The sequence below is a fragment of the Giardia intestinalis genome, chromosome 3 (genome assembly GCF_000002435.2).
Source record: "Giardia intestinalis strain WB C6 chromosome 3, whole genome shotgun sequence".
Classification (NCBI taxonomy): domain Eukaryota; phylum Fornicata; order Diplomonadida; family Hexamitidae; genus Giardia; species Giardia duodenalis.
Window position 1 is genome coordinate 1,470,401 of NC_051858.1, and position 15,993 is coordinate 1,486,393.

Genomic DNA, 15,993 nt, shown 5'->3' on the forward strand with positions numbered 1-15,993 from the left:
TTTGAACATTCTTAATTTTAATTCTCGATGTCGTTGTCGGACTTTGACTACGGCCAGGAGCTCGTTGAGACCCCAGAGGAGCTCAACGCCCTCTTTGAGAAAGTGGAGGAGGCAGCCCATGCGTTCCGCCAGCTTGACCAGGCGCAGGTCGACAAGATCTTCTATGCCGCCGCTTTCGCAGCCTCGAACCAGCGTATCCCCTTGGCAAAGATGGCCTACGAGGAGACGAATATGGGTGTCGTCGAGGACAAGGTCATTAAGAACATGTTTGGGTCGGAATATGTGTATAACAAGTACAAGAACATGAAGACCGCTGGGATTATCGAGGAAGACAAGGCGGGCAATACAATTACTGTTGCAGACCCTCTTGGCATCCTCGCTGGTATTGTGCCCACCACAAACCCGACGTCCACTGCCATCTTCAAGTGCCTTATAGCGCTCAAGACGAGGAACTGCATCATCTTCTCTCCGCATCACAGGGCCGTCAAGTCAACCATCCACGCGGCACGCATTGTCCGTGACGCCGCCGTCAAAGCTGGAGCACCTCCCAATTGCATTGCCTGGATTACGAAGCCTTCCGTTCCCCTTGCGAAGGCTCTCATGGGGCACCCCAAGACTAGCTGTGTCCTCGCTACTGGCGGCCCCGGCATGGTCACTTCGGCCTATAGCTCCGGCAACCCCTCCATTGGTGTCGGTCCGGGTAATGTCCCTGCGCTCATTGACGAGACGTGTGACTACAAGACCGCCGTGAACCAGGTTATCAATAGCAAGTCGTTCGACAATGGCGTCGTCTGCGCTTCAGAACAAGCCATCGTCTGTGTCACGAAGGAGATCTACGACAAGTGCATCGAGGAGCTCAAGTTCCGCGGCGCCTACGTCATGACGGAGGACGAGAAGCAGCGTGTCAACAAGCTGATCCTGCCACTGAACGAGGCCACTGGGAAACATCAGCTCAACGCCGACATAGTCGGACGCCCTGCCCGCGACATCGCTGCAAAGGCAGGCGTCGTCGTTCCTGCGGACTGCAAGTGCCGCTGCATCGTGGGAACCTTCACAGAGGTGCGCCACGACGAGGCGATGTCCTGCGAAAAGCTCTCCCCAGTTTTGGGTATCTGTTGGGCTGAGACATTCGAGAAGGCCGTCGACATTTGCGGACAGATGATCGATATGGCTGGGGCAGGCCACACAGCTGCGATTCACACAGCGCCCCACAGACGCGACCGCATTGAGTACTTCACGCACCACATCAGGGCTGGCCGCATTGTCGTTAACTCTCCGAGCACGTTTGGAGGTATCGGCGATCTCTACAACTTTGCGATCGATCCCACCATGACTATCGGCTGTGGCTCATATGGCAAGAACTCCGTCTCTGAGAACGTCGGGCCGAAGCACCTTCTCAACTATAAGAAGGTGGCCATTGTGAGGCGCAATCCGCTCTGGTTCAAGGTTCCGCAGGTGATGCACGTCGGTGAGGGCGCTCTTGCTAAGGCTGCTGCGGACCTCATCTCCCGCGGGCTCTCCAGGGCTTATATCATCACTGGAAAGGTCATGCACGATCTTGGGTTCACGGACAAGATCATCAGCCCCCTTACTGCAGGCAACGTTACTGTCAAGGTCTTCACAGACGTCCTGCCGGACCCTGACCTTGGGACCTGCTATAGGAGCCTTGCAGAGGTCAGGGATTTCCAACCGGACATGATTATCGCTCTTGGCGGTGGCTCTGCGATGGATCTGGCGAAGATGGTTAGGCTTCTGTATGAGCATCCGAAGGTAGACTTTGCCGGGCTTGCGCAGCGCTTCATGGACATCCGCAAGCGCATCTACGAGTATCCCGAGTGCCTGGATCTTCGCACAGCGAAAACGTTCAGTGTCGCAATCCCGACGACTTCTGGAACAGGCTCTGAGGTGACCCCGTTCTCTGTCATCACGGACGAGAAGGAGCACGTCAAGTATCCCCTTGCGGACTACCAGCTCATGACGCACATGGCTGTCATTGATCCAGAGCTTGTCCTGACCGTTCCTGCATCACTTGCTTCCTGGACGGGCGTCGACGCCCTAACTCACGCTATTGAGTCGTACGTGTCCGTTATGGCGACTGAGTACACCATGCCCCTCTCTCTCCAAGCAATCAAGACAGTCTTCGAGAACCTCGAGAAATCTGTCGTCAGCAGGTGCCCGACTGCTCGCGGAAATGTGCATCAGGCTGCGACCATCGCCGGCATTGCGTTTGCCAACGCTTTCCTGGGTATCTGCCACTCCTGCGCCCACAAGCTCGGCCAAAAGTATCACATTCCGCACGGGCTTGCTAACGCAATAATGCTCCCACACGTCATCAGGTACAACGCAGTCGACGATCCCGTCAAGATCGCCACGTTTCCGCAGTACCTCTACCCTGTTGCTCTCGAGCGCTACGCTGAGATAGCCGACTACTGCGGGTTCACGAACAAGAATGACGGGAAGAGTGTCAAGGAGAAGACGGAGATCCTCATTAAGAAGATCTACGACCTCTATGAGAAGGTAGGGATTGACGCGAAGATCAGTGCGTGCAAGGAGGCTCCTGTTGAGGCAGACTTCTTCGCCGAGGAGAACCTGGACTATCTCGCATACCACGCCTTTGACGACCAGTGCACCGGTGCCAATCCGCGCTACCCGCTGATCGAGGACTTCAAGGAGCTCTTCCGTGCGGCCTGGTAATTAGTAGGTAAATTGAGTGAGTTTGTCTACCGACCCCGCAAAAATGGATAGCGAGCATGCCACTCGGCGGTGTCTCTCCGAGTGTCTAGGGACCAGTATCCACATGAGTCCTATCGCCACTTTGCTCTTCAGTAGCTCGTCATTGGTCAATTCTTTGATCGCAGGACTATTCACAGAGTGGGATGGAAAGGATCCTATGATGTTGAATGAGGCTACCATGAAGCTTCTGGGCACGTTGACCACTAATCGTGAGCCGCTTTTCAGCTCAACGCCCAAGGGTGAGCTAGGTCTTCTTCTCTGTAAGGCGGCGCTCTTGATGGTGAAAGAAAGGGACTTCTATGTTGCCTATGCGCTCGTATCGGCTATTTGGCGATCGCTTCAATGCACACACGAGCAAGAGACTTCTGGCGTATCTGTTTGTAAAGGAAGACTTGCATACTATAGAACCCTGGAGGCATTTCTGAGCGCATTCTGTTATCTAGAACTAGACGAATATACTATTGTTCCTTACTCGCTTGGTCAATTAGCTCAAAGGCAGTGCCTACTGACGTTCACCCACTTCTTAGAGTACCTCACAGATGGACCAATTCAGCTCAACGAACTTATTCAGCTGCTCCATGTGCAGCTATACTCAGCAGTTATGTTCGGTCATCTGGATATGTTACATGAGTGCTATATCGTCACATTGTGTTTGTACTGTTTAGTGCTGGATCTGTTATTGCAATTAAATCTATTGTCCATTTCAGACACGAGCCAATCTGACAGAAGTTGCAACAATTATACAAGTGCAAAACTTAAGCATCTGTATTTACAGACAAACAAAGATAGAAGAGTGTTTGATGAAGAAACTGCTACAACAATAACAGCCTTGTTAAGCGACATTGATGAGACGTTACGAGGACAGTCGAAGGATAAAAGTGAGTGCTCCCAGGGGGAGACCCTTTTAAACCAAACTAGAGGGGACTGTGCAGTGAAAACCCGTGAGCTACTTGCTAACTATAAGTCAAGTCATGTAGCAGAAGCCATATATACGTTAGATCAATCGCTTGAGAATAGGCGCCCATATAACATATTTGGAACATCCGGAATTACTATAGCCCAATTATATATCGGAGTCGCACTTCTGCGAAGCCTTATTGAAAGTAGCTTCGGAATAAGCACTCATTTGGCAAACGCCACGTTGCGTGACAAACCTTGTAACAAGATGTGTGAGCAAATCTCTGATCTCGCATCATTCTTTCTGCAGGTATCTGAAGAAATTCCTCTACACATTGGAACCGTCTGCTCCCTCAGGCCATGCCAATCCCTCGATCAACGGATTGACAGGCCAAAGCCTGAGAGCATACGGCCTTATCTTGCCATGCTCAATCGATGTAGCAAAGGGCTCGGCAAGGAACTACAAGTTCCTCCTCTGTTGAATGCCTCCATGATCAAGTCTCTTTGTGCAGTCATGTGCTCCTGTCTGATGCTGCTCTTGGTTCCTGCCAATGCGGAGTCGACAAGTATCCAGTTGGAAAGCGTTATAGACTCACTTAGTATGCTCAGCACTCACTGTACGAATGAGCTCCTGGTAATCTACACGTCTTTGGAGATCTTAAACGCGTTTATCGTGTCCAATTGCTCAACACTCCTACTGCATGACATTTCGGAGAGTGTAGGGGCACCAGACGATTTCCAGCTGTCTACTTTTAAAGACACAGCCAAGCTATCGATAAAACGAATATCATCGAGCCCAAACAGTCAGTACGATTCTCATCTGAATAAGATCTGCGACCAGGTGCCAAAGAAGAGCTTCTGTGACGACATTGACGGGTGGGTAGAAGCCATCGTGGACATCATGTATACTATCTCCAGGCAATCTATATCGCTGACCGCGGAGCTTGTCTCTCTGCTACAACGACTCTGCAGGCGTGAAAGCCTCACGATCTTGCGTCTTCTATGCTCCAACGACGACAGGAGGCTCCAGATAATCAAATACTTGCGGTACTTATGGTTCTTAGCTCAGAGTTATCGAGATAAAGTCCTGTGCATGCATCAGCGTCTTCAGGGCTACAGCTACGCTGCGCACACGCTGCCACTCATAAGCAACTCCCTTCTGCAGCGCACAAGGAGCTTTTTTCCTCTTCAGAGTGTGCTCCTCGATCTGTATGTGATAAGCCTAGAATGGTAGGTATATCTTAGACTCTTCTACACAGTCCAGTATGTCCAAGATCTCTGTAGATACGTTCCCACTGATGCTCATCTGGCCAGTGTCATTTAATTCGATAGTGTTCCGCTTTATGAGCAGTTTATTGCCATGCTCGACTTGTAGTATGGAGTTGCTGAACGCCTTTCGGAGGGCCTGTCTGCGCTCGTCGCTATTGTCATAGCGGTTCAGAAGTATCAGCTCTGCGGAGTCGTCATACGGATGTGTCGATTCCACATCTAAGGAGATATCATCATCAATTTTAACAGAAAAGTATCCTCGAGCGATGCTCATCTTGCGATCAATCTTGTTAAATACGAGGTTTCGACATACGGGAAACTTAACCTTTGGAACCTGATCATGTAGCGAAAAAGCGATGGTTTCTCCAGTTGTAAATAGTAGGCTGTTGCCAAAGTCTGCAAAGTGTCCGCTTGAGAGATGCACCTGATGTGACTTCTTGGAGGTTGTGACAATGTACTTTTTAAATCTGCCGCGTAGGATGTCTGCCATGTCCTGAAGCTGCATAATGGGCTCATCGAGAAGAAAGATAAGGTCACACGCGCATACGACTGAGTCAGATAGAGTAGTAGACGTCAGTATTCGGTATGCCTTCTCGCTCTTCTCCAACTTCATAGTTTCTTCGCAGTGCATCTCAGTGGAGTTGGCATCTGATAACTTGTTGATCGTGGCTGTCTCCTTCTTCTCGGCGATGATTGTCTTAATGGATGCAGTGAACTCCTGAACCTGACGATGCCTTGCCATGCAGATGTTGTTGAGATGAGAAAGCGGTATGTCAAGGAATGGTAGGTTGGTTCCAGAGCGTGTCGAGATAGAACTGGGAAGTGGTGTATCGTCCTTTAAATGGAGGGTATTGGAGACGGGTATGTTGGGCTTAGAGACTTTAATCTCTGGTTCTTCTTTAACCGAGAGTATTGCCTTCTGTGACTTTTGGCACACAGATCCATAATTTTGTAGAAACAACAACCCATACTGATCTTGCTTACCCTCAAAGTTCTGGTCCTCATCCGTCTCTGTTAGTGTCCGATATGTTAGATGTAGCTCATCTGTCACTGAGTTATAGACTATGGCTACATCCTTTAAGAAAGCTGTTATCAAGAGTATGAACAAGTCCTTTAGTCGTTGTTGGAACGCTATGCTCTGGGTCCCTATATCTTTTAAGGCATCAGGACTGGATCCAGGTGCCTTAGGGCCACTAGATGGTATCTGGGTAGCTTGCGCTGCAAAGGCGTTGGCATCAGCCAGGAATGTAAGGTAAGGGAGCATGCAGCCTTCTTGTTCTACAGCAGGAGATTCTATGCCGAAATAGAGATTAGGGGGGACCGCAATGCTATGTTTGGTAAGTACACTTGCTCGCAGGTCCATAGAGGATGGAGCCGGAATCTCTACGCCACCAACCTTGACGATTGGACTGCGTCTGATATTCTTACTTCGATAGCCATTAGCATCGTATCCTATGGAGAGATAATGGACGAGAACAGATATGAACGTCATGTCAAAGCGGATATGGGGAGGTGACTCCAACGTAATGTCTTTGTAGGCATCTGTGGGAGGTATAAAGACATGAGTATCGGACATTCCTAAGATGGTGCGCAGTAGAGAGAGGCTGAATTCCAAATCTATCACAGGATCTAAGGTCTTAGTCACGGGATTGAAATATTTTGAAACTACTACGCCAAGAATCAAGCTTACGTTAGTTGTGACATATCTTTCCTTTGCCTCTGGGGACAGAGCAGCTCCATCTGCTGCATCAGACTGATGAGACTTTTGGGGTCTTTGATCAGTAGTTGAGTCAGCGAGCTGTTTTTGATAAGCTTCTCTATCCATGATTGTTAATTGCGGGGTTGAAATTTTGGTTAGATGAGCGACCGATTTCCCCTGGCTTTTAAGAAGAATGAGGGACAAGAGCTTGTAGCCTGGAGAGCCTCTGGCAATCTTTGGTAAGTACGGACGGATAGATGTCAGCACAATAATGTTTGCGGGGTTAGATGCAAAGCCTCCAGAGAATAAGAGCTGCCTTCCGGGACCAGACAGAAAGTAGGGGTCTGGAGTCAGTATGAATAATGGAAAGGGTAGGGGCACATCAAGTTGCTGTGCTCTCGAAGTAATATAAAATTCTGGGGTGATGATACCATCCATTCCAATGGTGCGTAGATAAGATACGTAGTAGAGAAAGACTTGCTCATCCATCAAGAGACAAATCTTGTAGCTGAGACGCTGCTCTTCTGCATCGGCTCGTTGATCGTTAGATTCAGCAACCGGCTTAGGTGTATATGTTTTTAGTGCAGTGCTAAGCAATGCTAAGACGTTAGTAAAGCCAGTGATACCATCGCAGACGAACATAGTCTTAGAATACCGCTGTATAGATTGCATAGATTGCGAACCGAAATCTGTTAACGGTGTGAAGGCACGTTCTAGAAGTTTAAGCATAGCGTGTGAGTCTAGCAGAGGAAAGTTTAGGATGCTCCTCGGAACATTCAAAGGGGTTGAAAAGCAAACCTCTCCTTTAAGATAGCGGCTGCTTAAGGGAAGATCCAGAGCGACTGAACGCTCCAAAGATTGATATGCGCCTCTATTCTGAAGTATGTCTAAGCTCTTATGGCGACATGTCGGCATGCAAACGATCTTATTTGTCGAAGGAGGCAGCTGGAGAGACCAGAAGTATTCATCTGCATTGATTCTGTGGTAACTTCCCAAGATAGATTGCGTCACTGAGATGACGTTTATCTCCTCAGGTGATTGGATGAAGGAAGAATTGAATAGTCGCTCAAGCTTGAGGTAATCTAAGAGGATGAAGTCCAGAACTGGCTGATGACCTTTCATATCAAGACATAAATTGAAGAAAACATTCAACACAGTAGCGTGGAGCGCGGGAACAAGATTGGTGGGTATAAATGTCTTGATCTCCTTTCTGCTCAAAATATACAGGCAGGCACCTGCGTGTTCCAAGGCAGCCGATGTGAGGAGTATTGCGCTGATGTTATCGATGTGGTCATCATACACTCGGAGATATGTCTCGTAGGGTGCAGCCAGGCCACAGTCGACAAGAAGAAGAGTGTCGTTTATGGTCAGCAGATACGCATGCACCCCAGTTTCTTCTACGTCGAAAAGCGGCTGCAGCTCGCATTCCATCCCTGCTGAGTCCTTTTATAATTTTAGCTTCAACAGGAGTAGCTAAGAGAAACCTGCATGTTTACTTCTGGATCAAAGCAGCAAACAGGATGAGCTTTGTCACATCGTTCACCTTCTGCGGACAATAGGCTTGTTCGTGCTGCGAGGCAGAGCTCTCACGGGTGCACGCTTCGATTGGGTCGGCTTGGTGATCGCACGAGCGGTGGGGCGGGCTACAGCAGAGCGGCTAGCATTGCCAGTCACAGAGCTCCTCGATTGGACCGTCTTCTTGGGAGCCGTCCTGGAGCGGGACGTTGAGGCCGTCTTGCTAGATGACCTAACCACTGTCCTGAGCGGTGTTTGGCTGCGGCTGTTTGGCATGTTGCATTTCCTCTGCGCATTGTGTGCACTGTTGTGCATGTTGCTCTTGGCCTTGCCACAGTTGGAGGCGCTACGAGCGTTGCAGCTTGTCTTTCGTCCCGACGCATTGCGGACTACTGTCTGCCTGTAGTACGTGCATCCATCTCTCTCGAGAGTTGTGGGGCAGTTTGTCGGCGGGAGAGCAGTGCAGTAATCGCAGTCTGTTGTTCCACAGAGGTAGATTCCGGTGTAGGTGTCAGGCGCAGCTGTGCAAACGAGATCGGTGTTGCACTGGACATGAATCTCCATCATGTAAGGCAGGTCGAAGAGATCTGCCGGAACGTCGCCAGTCAGCTCGTTGCAGTCAAGGTGGAGCTCCTTGAGGAATTGGAGTTCGTTGACGCAGGTGGGGATGGGACCAGTGAGAGCATTAATACTCATGTACCAAAACATCATGTGGGTTAAATCACAGATGCACTCGGGAATGTCACCCGTCAGCCCAGCGTTGTTAATTTGCAGGTACTGCATTGAGGTGAGGGCACAAAGATCCGTCGGGATCGGGCCCGCAAGGTCATTATTATTAAGGTACAGCGACCTCAAAAGTGGGAAGCAGCCTATGTCGGCAGGGAGGGCACCAGTGAGCCCCATGTCAGAGAGGTCGATCCCAATAACGTTATTGTTAGAGTCGCATGTGATGCCGGTCCAGCTACAGTAAGACACGTCGGGCGTAAGCCAGTTATTCGACTTCCAATTAGCACCATCCAGGGCATCGTACAAATTGGTCAGGGCCTCCTCCTCGGTGGCAGGGCAAGCGGCGCGAGCAAGACCAAGAAGTCCTAGAACAAGGGCTGCGATCATTTTATTTTCCCAGCCACTGTTGAGCTGCTGTTATCTGTTGACCTCTACAGCATCAGTCTACTGTTTCTTTTTAGTTCATATCTTAAGTTAAGGTTTTCTCGTTCACAGTCACTATTTGTCAGAACCCATGCTCTCATCAAAGTGGGTTGTAGATGCTTTTGGCTCTGTGTTCCTCTTGTGACTCTGGTACTTAGAAACACCTTGTGGTTCTAAGGTTCACAGTTGTGCTTCAAGGCCCAAGGGGTATCCTTTATAGTGGACTAAGACATCTGTGGAGTAGTAAACCACCATCCTTTGAGACTTCTTTGAGATTTCTTTGAGACTTTTTCGTGTCACATCGATCACATCCCATGTTTGCCATAGAGCGCACAGCTGTGTGAATTGGCGGCCAAAAGAAAAATGGCTTTGCTTCTCTTTCTACTGCTTCTTTCTACTGCCTTCGTCGCACTTGTATAGCCTCTGGAGATGACTTTTGAGAGGATCATTAATAAACTGTCATAAATCATAATTTATAAGGTCCCATATGAAAACTTCGCTTGCGGATCTTCTGCGAAAGCCACTTCTACGGCATGCATTTGATCCCCACGAGCGAGGCAGCAATTTATCCGGAGACCGGGACAGGCAAGGAACGGTAGACCATGGTCAGAATCACGCTCATTGTGTGCAGACCCACCATTCATCACCCAGCTCTGCAAGCGGGGAATGCATAAAAATGGAGCCCGCTCAGAGCCATAAAAATCAAGTGGATCCTGAGGACCGGCTGCAGCCGCGCTCAGATGGTCCAAAACCGCCACAGTCTCAAGAAGCCGGTGTATGCCTTACTTATCAATTGCCATACCTTTCATTTGGAAAAAGAATGATAAAGGTGTTTCCAAATCTCAACATTACTAACGCTCACCGTGAATTCATGGTTCTCTACGAATTTGACTATCGATTGACAGAATTTTCGCTCATAACGTACCTGACCCAAAAGAGACGAGCATTCCTCAGCGAAGTGGACCTTTATGCAGAAACAGACTTGGGATCTCCTGAGGATGTGGAGGCATCCCAGTATCTAATCCTTGCCAATCTGATTTCTAGGCCAAGGTTGCGAGGGTTTTATCGACCGCTGAATTCTTACTATGCTGTTAACTGTCTCCTTTACCACGATCCACAGCCAGCTAAGACCCTCAAGACGTCGTTTCTTCAAAGCCTACAGCAGCAGTCGTTACTTAACATGCGATTTGCTGCTGAGAAGCGGGAAATGGCTGCTACCCTTAAGCAGAAAATGCTTTCTTTGACAACCGGGAACTTCAAACTCTCGATTGTTTGTAGACATGAATCGCCCTTGATAGGGAAAATATTTGGCTCTGGCCTACAGAAATACATGCTTCCTAGATCCCAAATACTGACCACTACTGGAAAGCAAGGGTCCTCGGGAGTTAACAAATATTCAAATCTGCCAGACTTTGCCTTCAAAACGTATACTGATGACATGATCAATAGCCTAATTTACATGTACTTGCGCCAGTTTGAAAACGTGTATACATTAGAAGATGCCCGGCAAAAGCGGATTTTCCTGCCACCTGTCTTTTTGACGTTACTGTTGGAGATAACACGCTATGAGCTGCATGTCATGTCGCGATTGGGGGTGGATCCCACCGTGACCCTCGAGACTACAACAAATAGGAGTACTGTGGAAGCCCATGAGATCTCAGCAATGCTGGACTCTATTCTCGCTCGAACTAACCCCTCAGACATAGACCCAGCATGCACTGTCAATTACAGCTACCTTTTCAAGACCGATTCTTTTGCCGAGTCCGGTTCAGCAGAAGCCCAGGAGGCACTAGAGACACTTATAGAGTCACATCCCGGCTTTACAGAGCGGCATAAGGCGCTGCTTTATCAAGCAGAGCTCGGGCTGAAGTTGATAGAGTATATCTTGAAGAATACTGGGTACGAGAACAATCTTCACTTTGAGCAGCGGCTGTACGACCAAGTCCACATCCAATATCCCATAGAACTCACCACACAGCCTGTATCCATTCAGCATGGTCGATTAAAGAACTACCAGCTGGACGGTGTGAAATTCCTCGTGTCTTTGTACCGCTCGAGCAATGCCAATCTACAAGATCTTCAAACTGGGACAGGAAGCTCTGGCTGTCTTCTTGCAGATGACATGGGTTGTGGGAAAACAGCGCAATCCATAGCCTTTCTGGCGTACTTATCAGACAATCGCATATCTACCGGGATGCACTTGATAATATCCCCACTGGCTGTGTCTGACAGTTGGGCCACTGAGTTTCAGACATGGTTCCCCAACTTCTCTATTCTTCTCTACAAAGGTGACCAGGAGCAAAGAGCAAAGTATCGGCGACATATCCTGACACTATCCAAAGGCAACATCAGCGTGTTAACGGATTACGGCGGGCCAGCAATCAAGGATAAGGATTCTCGAACAGCATCTGGCTCAGCTGGGTATTCTTCAGGCGATTCCGGCAAGTCCACAAATCAAATCCTCTCAAATATTAATGCAATCGTAACGACCTATGAGTACGCCATCAAAGATCGGAGCTTTTTCAGGCAGATTGACTTTGACGTCGTTATTGTTGATGAAGCGTCAAGAGTTAAGAATGCACGGGGAAAGCTCATAGACGTACTAAAGAAGAGTATCAATTGTAGGTTTAGAATCCTGCTCAGTGGAACACCTATACAGAATAACCTTCGGGAGTTATTCACCCTGTTAGGTCTGATTCATCCTGCCGTATTTTGCGATTATGATCGCTTTGAAAGCATATTTGGCCAAGTGTTCTCACTGGCACATACTGGACGTAACTCAGACCTACACCATGCACACCATGGCTACCATGGCTTCAGAAGACGTGCAAGCACTGATAGCGCGCAGCTGGAGGTATCCGACATGAGAACAGGTGCTTCTCCCTCTCTCAGCTCTGTCCAAATGCAAAGCATGCAAAGCATATCTACTACAACTTCTCAAGCTGTGGGGCGCCGAAGCAAGCGCCAATGCGGATCTACTGCAGTCACCTTTGCAGATGACCTTGGTGAAGATGAGCTAGACAGCAGCTACTCTTACTCAAACAAGGACAGCAGCGAAGACGAAAATGATAATGATTCAGAGCTGAGCCGGGTTTCTTCTGTGCCCACAGAGATGATGGTTCCGATAGGGTCCACTGCTAGCTTAATTGGTGCAAAAACAGCTTCTTCCTTACCAGAACTAACTCAGGATCTGCCCCAAAACGCTCCCATTACAAAGGACAACATTGCAGAGGTCGCCATACAACTGGCTGAGAACATCGATAAGATATCTGGCCTGACAAACTCACAGAAGACATTCATCGTTGAGAGACTTCACGGTATTTTGAAACCATTTCTTCTGCGGCGTGTTAAGACTGAGGTTCTTGCACAACTGCCTCCAAAAGAAGAGATTATTATCCGTGTCCCGCTGTCCGCGTTTCAGCTATTTTTTTATAATTTGGCGATAGCGAACGGGCGAGCCATGACTAATCCAGACTTAGCATCCTCCCTGCCAGCAAACTTCATTCGCAACCTTGACATCTACTTACGATGTGTTTGTAATCATCCATTTACCGCACTCGAGCATGATAAGCTCCAGTTGCTTTATAACTTTTATCTGATGAAAGCCAAATCATTTAGTGCTAGGCACAAAGCAGAAAATACTGACTTTTATAGGCAGTATGGGGGAGCAAAGGAGGAGGCATCGAAGGACGCTACTGCTTCAATGCCTCCTAATAACTTTAATGTTCTGGAAAATATGTATGTTAACGACCAAATATGGCGTGTCTCAGGAAAGCTAGAGCTTCTAGATAACATTCTTGCAAAGTTGCACAAGACAAGCCATCGGGTGCTCATCTTCAGTCAATTTAAAAAGGTCCTCGACGTCCTTTCTAGTTATTTGCATTATCGCCAGTACAAGTTTGTGCGCTTTGATGGCAGTGTCAAAGACGTAGACCGTAATAGCATGATTCGGGGGTACAATAGGGAAGATAGCAAAGACTTTGTCTTCCTCCTCAGTACACGTGCGGCATCTCACGGACTAAATCTCCAAACAGCAGATACAGTCATTATCTTTGATTGTGACTACAATGGCACGTATGATCAGCAGGCTCAGGATCGGTGCTATAGGCTTGGACAGGTCAACCCCGTAAAAGTGTTCAAGCTCTATTCAAATACGGCGATTGAAAGTAAAATGTTGTCGGTGGCGACGTCAAAACTCAGCCTGGCCACGATTGTGATGGACGCGGGCACATACACCACCAACGCAGGTGATAAGACCGACGGTACGGCTGGCGCAACAGTGACCGGGGGTGGAGCGCGCAAGAAAACAAAGATGTCAACGCAGGAGTATATCCTCGAGGTTCTTAGTGCCAACTCTGTCGTTCCAGATGACGTTCACATACCGACCTCCGAAGAAATCAATCGGTATCTGGCTAGAAACGATATGGAGTTTCAAGCCTTTCAAATGCATGACATTGAGACGTCCCTGTACTGGCGGAAAAGAAACTTTGACGAGGACGTCCCTCGGCTGGATCCAGAGATTCCATCTGTTTTTTCTGAGCAGAAGGACCAGATTTACGAAGAGATGCGAGAGATGAATCTCTTGGAAGATAAGCAGGAGGTTGTAATGCCTAACATGCAGATTCCTTCAGCAGAGAGCGGCGGTAAGAGAAGCCATTCTGCTGGTGCTGATTCTAACAGCACTACCAGCGATTATGACGAAGACGACAGCCTAGACGAGGGATTGCTTGCTTCAGAAACAGATACCGGGGGGTCACAGCAGCGGAAGTTAGTGCCCAAGGTACTCAAGAAGACACAGTCTATTAAGAAATCCATGAGCCGGTCTCTCACGGCACAAGACCTGTCTGAGTCTGCAGTTTTCAGTTTGTGCATGCAAGTGGACAAGTCTCTACGAGACGATCCCGCCTTCCGTAACTCGATAGTCCTCAGCTCTACAATTATCCAGAAGACATCCGTTGTTCTGACTCCTGTCGTAGATACCCCTATAGCCTGCTTTTTAATCGACCATGGACACTCAAGTGGTGTCCTGTTTCTTGTCTCGACAATGGTCGGGATGGCAGATCTATTGCGCCGCGAGGATGCATATAACAACTTAGGGGCTTGCGTAACACAGTACGTATCGTCAAATCTTTCTAGTTTGTTTGCATGTTTCTCTCGACAGAGCTTGGTTAAGCAATCTGCTGAATCGGTAAGTCTTGCACAGCACCTTTCTTCGCTGGTCATGGCCCCGGGCTTTTCATCACCAGGCAACGCTGGCTCTGGGAGCTGGGACTCATATTTGTTTTTGACCGGTAGCGAATCTATTTTGCAGACAGCATACACGTTTCCACTGGCACAGCAGGGCCATCCTCTCTCTACGTATCAACTACTTTTCACGAAAGCAGCACTATTCATCATGGCCCTGAAGCTTGAACGGGACGTGTTCCACAACGATCTACTCTCCTATCTTACAACTGATCTAACTAATGCCAAAAAATACACCGGGATATCCTATTCCAGTCTGTTATTTTATTTCTCATCTGGATTGGCTGTTGCGGTGGAGGAGCAGTCTCTTTGTGCTCCAGATCTCCTGTATAGTAAGCCTTCATCTGAGAGTGCTGTTCTAAACGAATCAGCCGATACAACCTCTTTATTCTTGCGATCAGATCGAGCATACACGGATGTTTATATTAAGCTGGAGTCTCTGCCGCAGCTCTCTGGAGATATCGATGTAATAAGGAGAGGGTATGCCTGGTACAATGGTCTATCACAGTCACAGAGAGACCAACAACCGTCCTATCTACAATACTTATGTAATGTCATAGACCATTGCCGTGTAGGCGCTGCTTCACAAGATCAATTGGACCCCCTGCCAATTTATGTGCGAATAACGACTAATACAGAGAGGCTGCGCTACCTGTACTCTTCTGCACGCAGCAGTGGGGTAACCACAGATGTTCTTCGTTTACTTTATGCGACTGTCTCATTCCACCTGCGCATAATGGCCATCTTCAACTATCTGATTCATCTGATTGATCCTCTTTGTGCTCACCCCAGTGAGGACAGCGTTGACGTTTCTTCTACTGTCGCAGGTGACTCTGAACCCGAATCCGGAAAGGAAGACTCTAGTAAGGCGTTACTCACTTATCGGATTCTCTCCCAATTTTGGATACTACCAAGCAAAACAGAGCTACCATCTTATTACCACGCTATCCCTTATCCGCGATCACTTGCTTACATATACTACAAACTGATAACGCTGTCATATTTATCCCTGCATGAATTCGTAGCAGATATGCGTCAGAGTTTTAAAAACTGCCTGCAATTCAATGAGCGAAGCTCAGCTTTTTGTGAGCATGCTAAGGTGTGCAATGAGCTCACTTTCCAGCAAATCTCTCAGCACTTCCAGTACTGTAATGCAAGTAGTGTAATATCTTGGTTTACCGCCTATGAACGGCGTCTCAGCGTAGTGAAGAAGGGATACACTCTGTTATCTACCTTTGTAGGTTGCGGCATATATGAGTTGCTGAGCCTCCCGATCACAGAGGGCCCTGGGCCCTTCCATCTTGAGATGGATGGAGAAAAGTGCAAAGGGCTTATACTCTCCTACGGGTCTGGTGCAGATATGGCTGGGTTGTGTGCCTATGATATCTTACGGTACGCCATAGCTGCAGCTAAGGAGGGTGAAAGCGGCACAGGAAGTACTGTTACATACCCAGACGCCTCTGTCCGTCACGTCAAGAAGTAGTGTT

At 48.4% G+C, this 15,993-nt stretch overlaps 5 protein-coding genes across 5 annotated transcripts; 3 read left to right on the forward strand and 2 right to left on the reverse strand.

The window, feature by feature from the left end:
* Positions 1-27: 27 nt before the first annotated feature.
* GL50803_0093358 (Bifunctional acetaldehyde-CoA/alcohol dehydrogenase) lies at positions 28-2,694 on the forward strand (the record flags this gene model as incomplete). The annotated part of the gene is made up of 1 exon (XM_001710186.1): positions 28-2,694. One exon carries the CDS (start codon positions 28-30, stop codon positions 2,692-2,694), a length of 2,667 nt encoding a protein of 888 aa, XP_001710238.1.
* Positions 2,695-2,737: 43 nt separating this feature from the next.
* On the forward strand, positions 2,738-4,864 carry GL50803_0031340 (uncharacterized protein; the record flags this gene model as incomplete). Its single annotated transcript, XM_001710187.1, has 1 exon — positions 2,738-4,864. One exon carries the CDS (start codon positions 2,738-2,740, stop codon positions 4,862-4,864), a length of 2,127 nt encoding a protein of 708 aa, XP_001710239.1.
* GL50803_005437 (uncharacterized protein) lies at positions 4,853-8,029 on the reverse strand (the record flags this gene model as incomplete). Its single annotated transcript, XM_001710188.1, has 1 exon — positions 4,853-8,029. One exon carries the CDS (start codon positions 8,027-8,029, stop codon positions 4,853-4,855), a length of 3,177 nt encoding a protein of 1,058 aa, XP_001710240.1.
* A 108-nt stretch (positions 8,030-8,137) lies between these two features.
* On the reverse strand, positions 8,138-9,226 carry GL50803_005435 (Cyst wall protein 2; the record flags this gene model as incomplete). The annotated part of the gene is made up of 1 exon (XM_001710190.1): positions 8,138-9,226. The coding sequence occupies one exon, from the start codon at positions 9,224-9,226 to the stop codon at positions 8,138-8,140; it is 1,089 nt and encodes a 362-aa protein (XP_001710242.1).
* Positions 9,227-9,749: 523 nt separating this feature from the next.
* GL50803_0016143 (Transcription regulatory protein SNF2) lies at positions 9,750-15,989 on the forward strand (the record flags this gene model as incomplete). Its single annotated transcript, XM_001710193.1, has 1 exon — positions 9,750-15,989. One exon carries the CDS (start codon positions 9,750-9,752, stop codon positions 15,987-15,989), a length of 6,240 nt encoding a protein of 2,079 aa, XP_001710245.1.
* Positions 15,990-15,993: the final 4 nt, after the last annotated feature.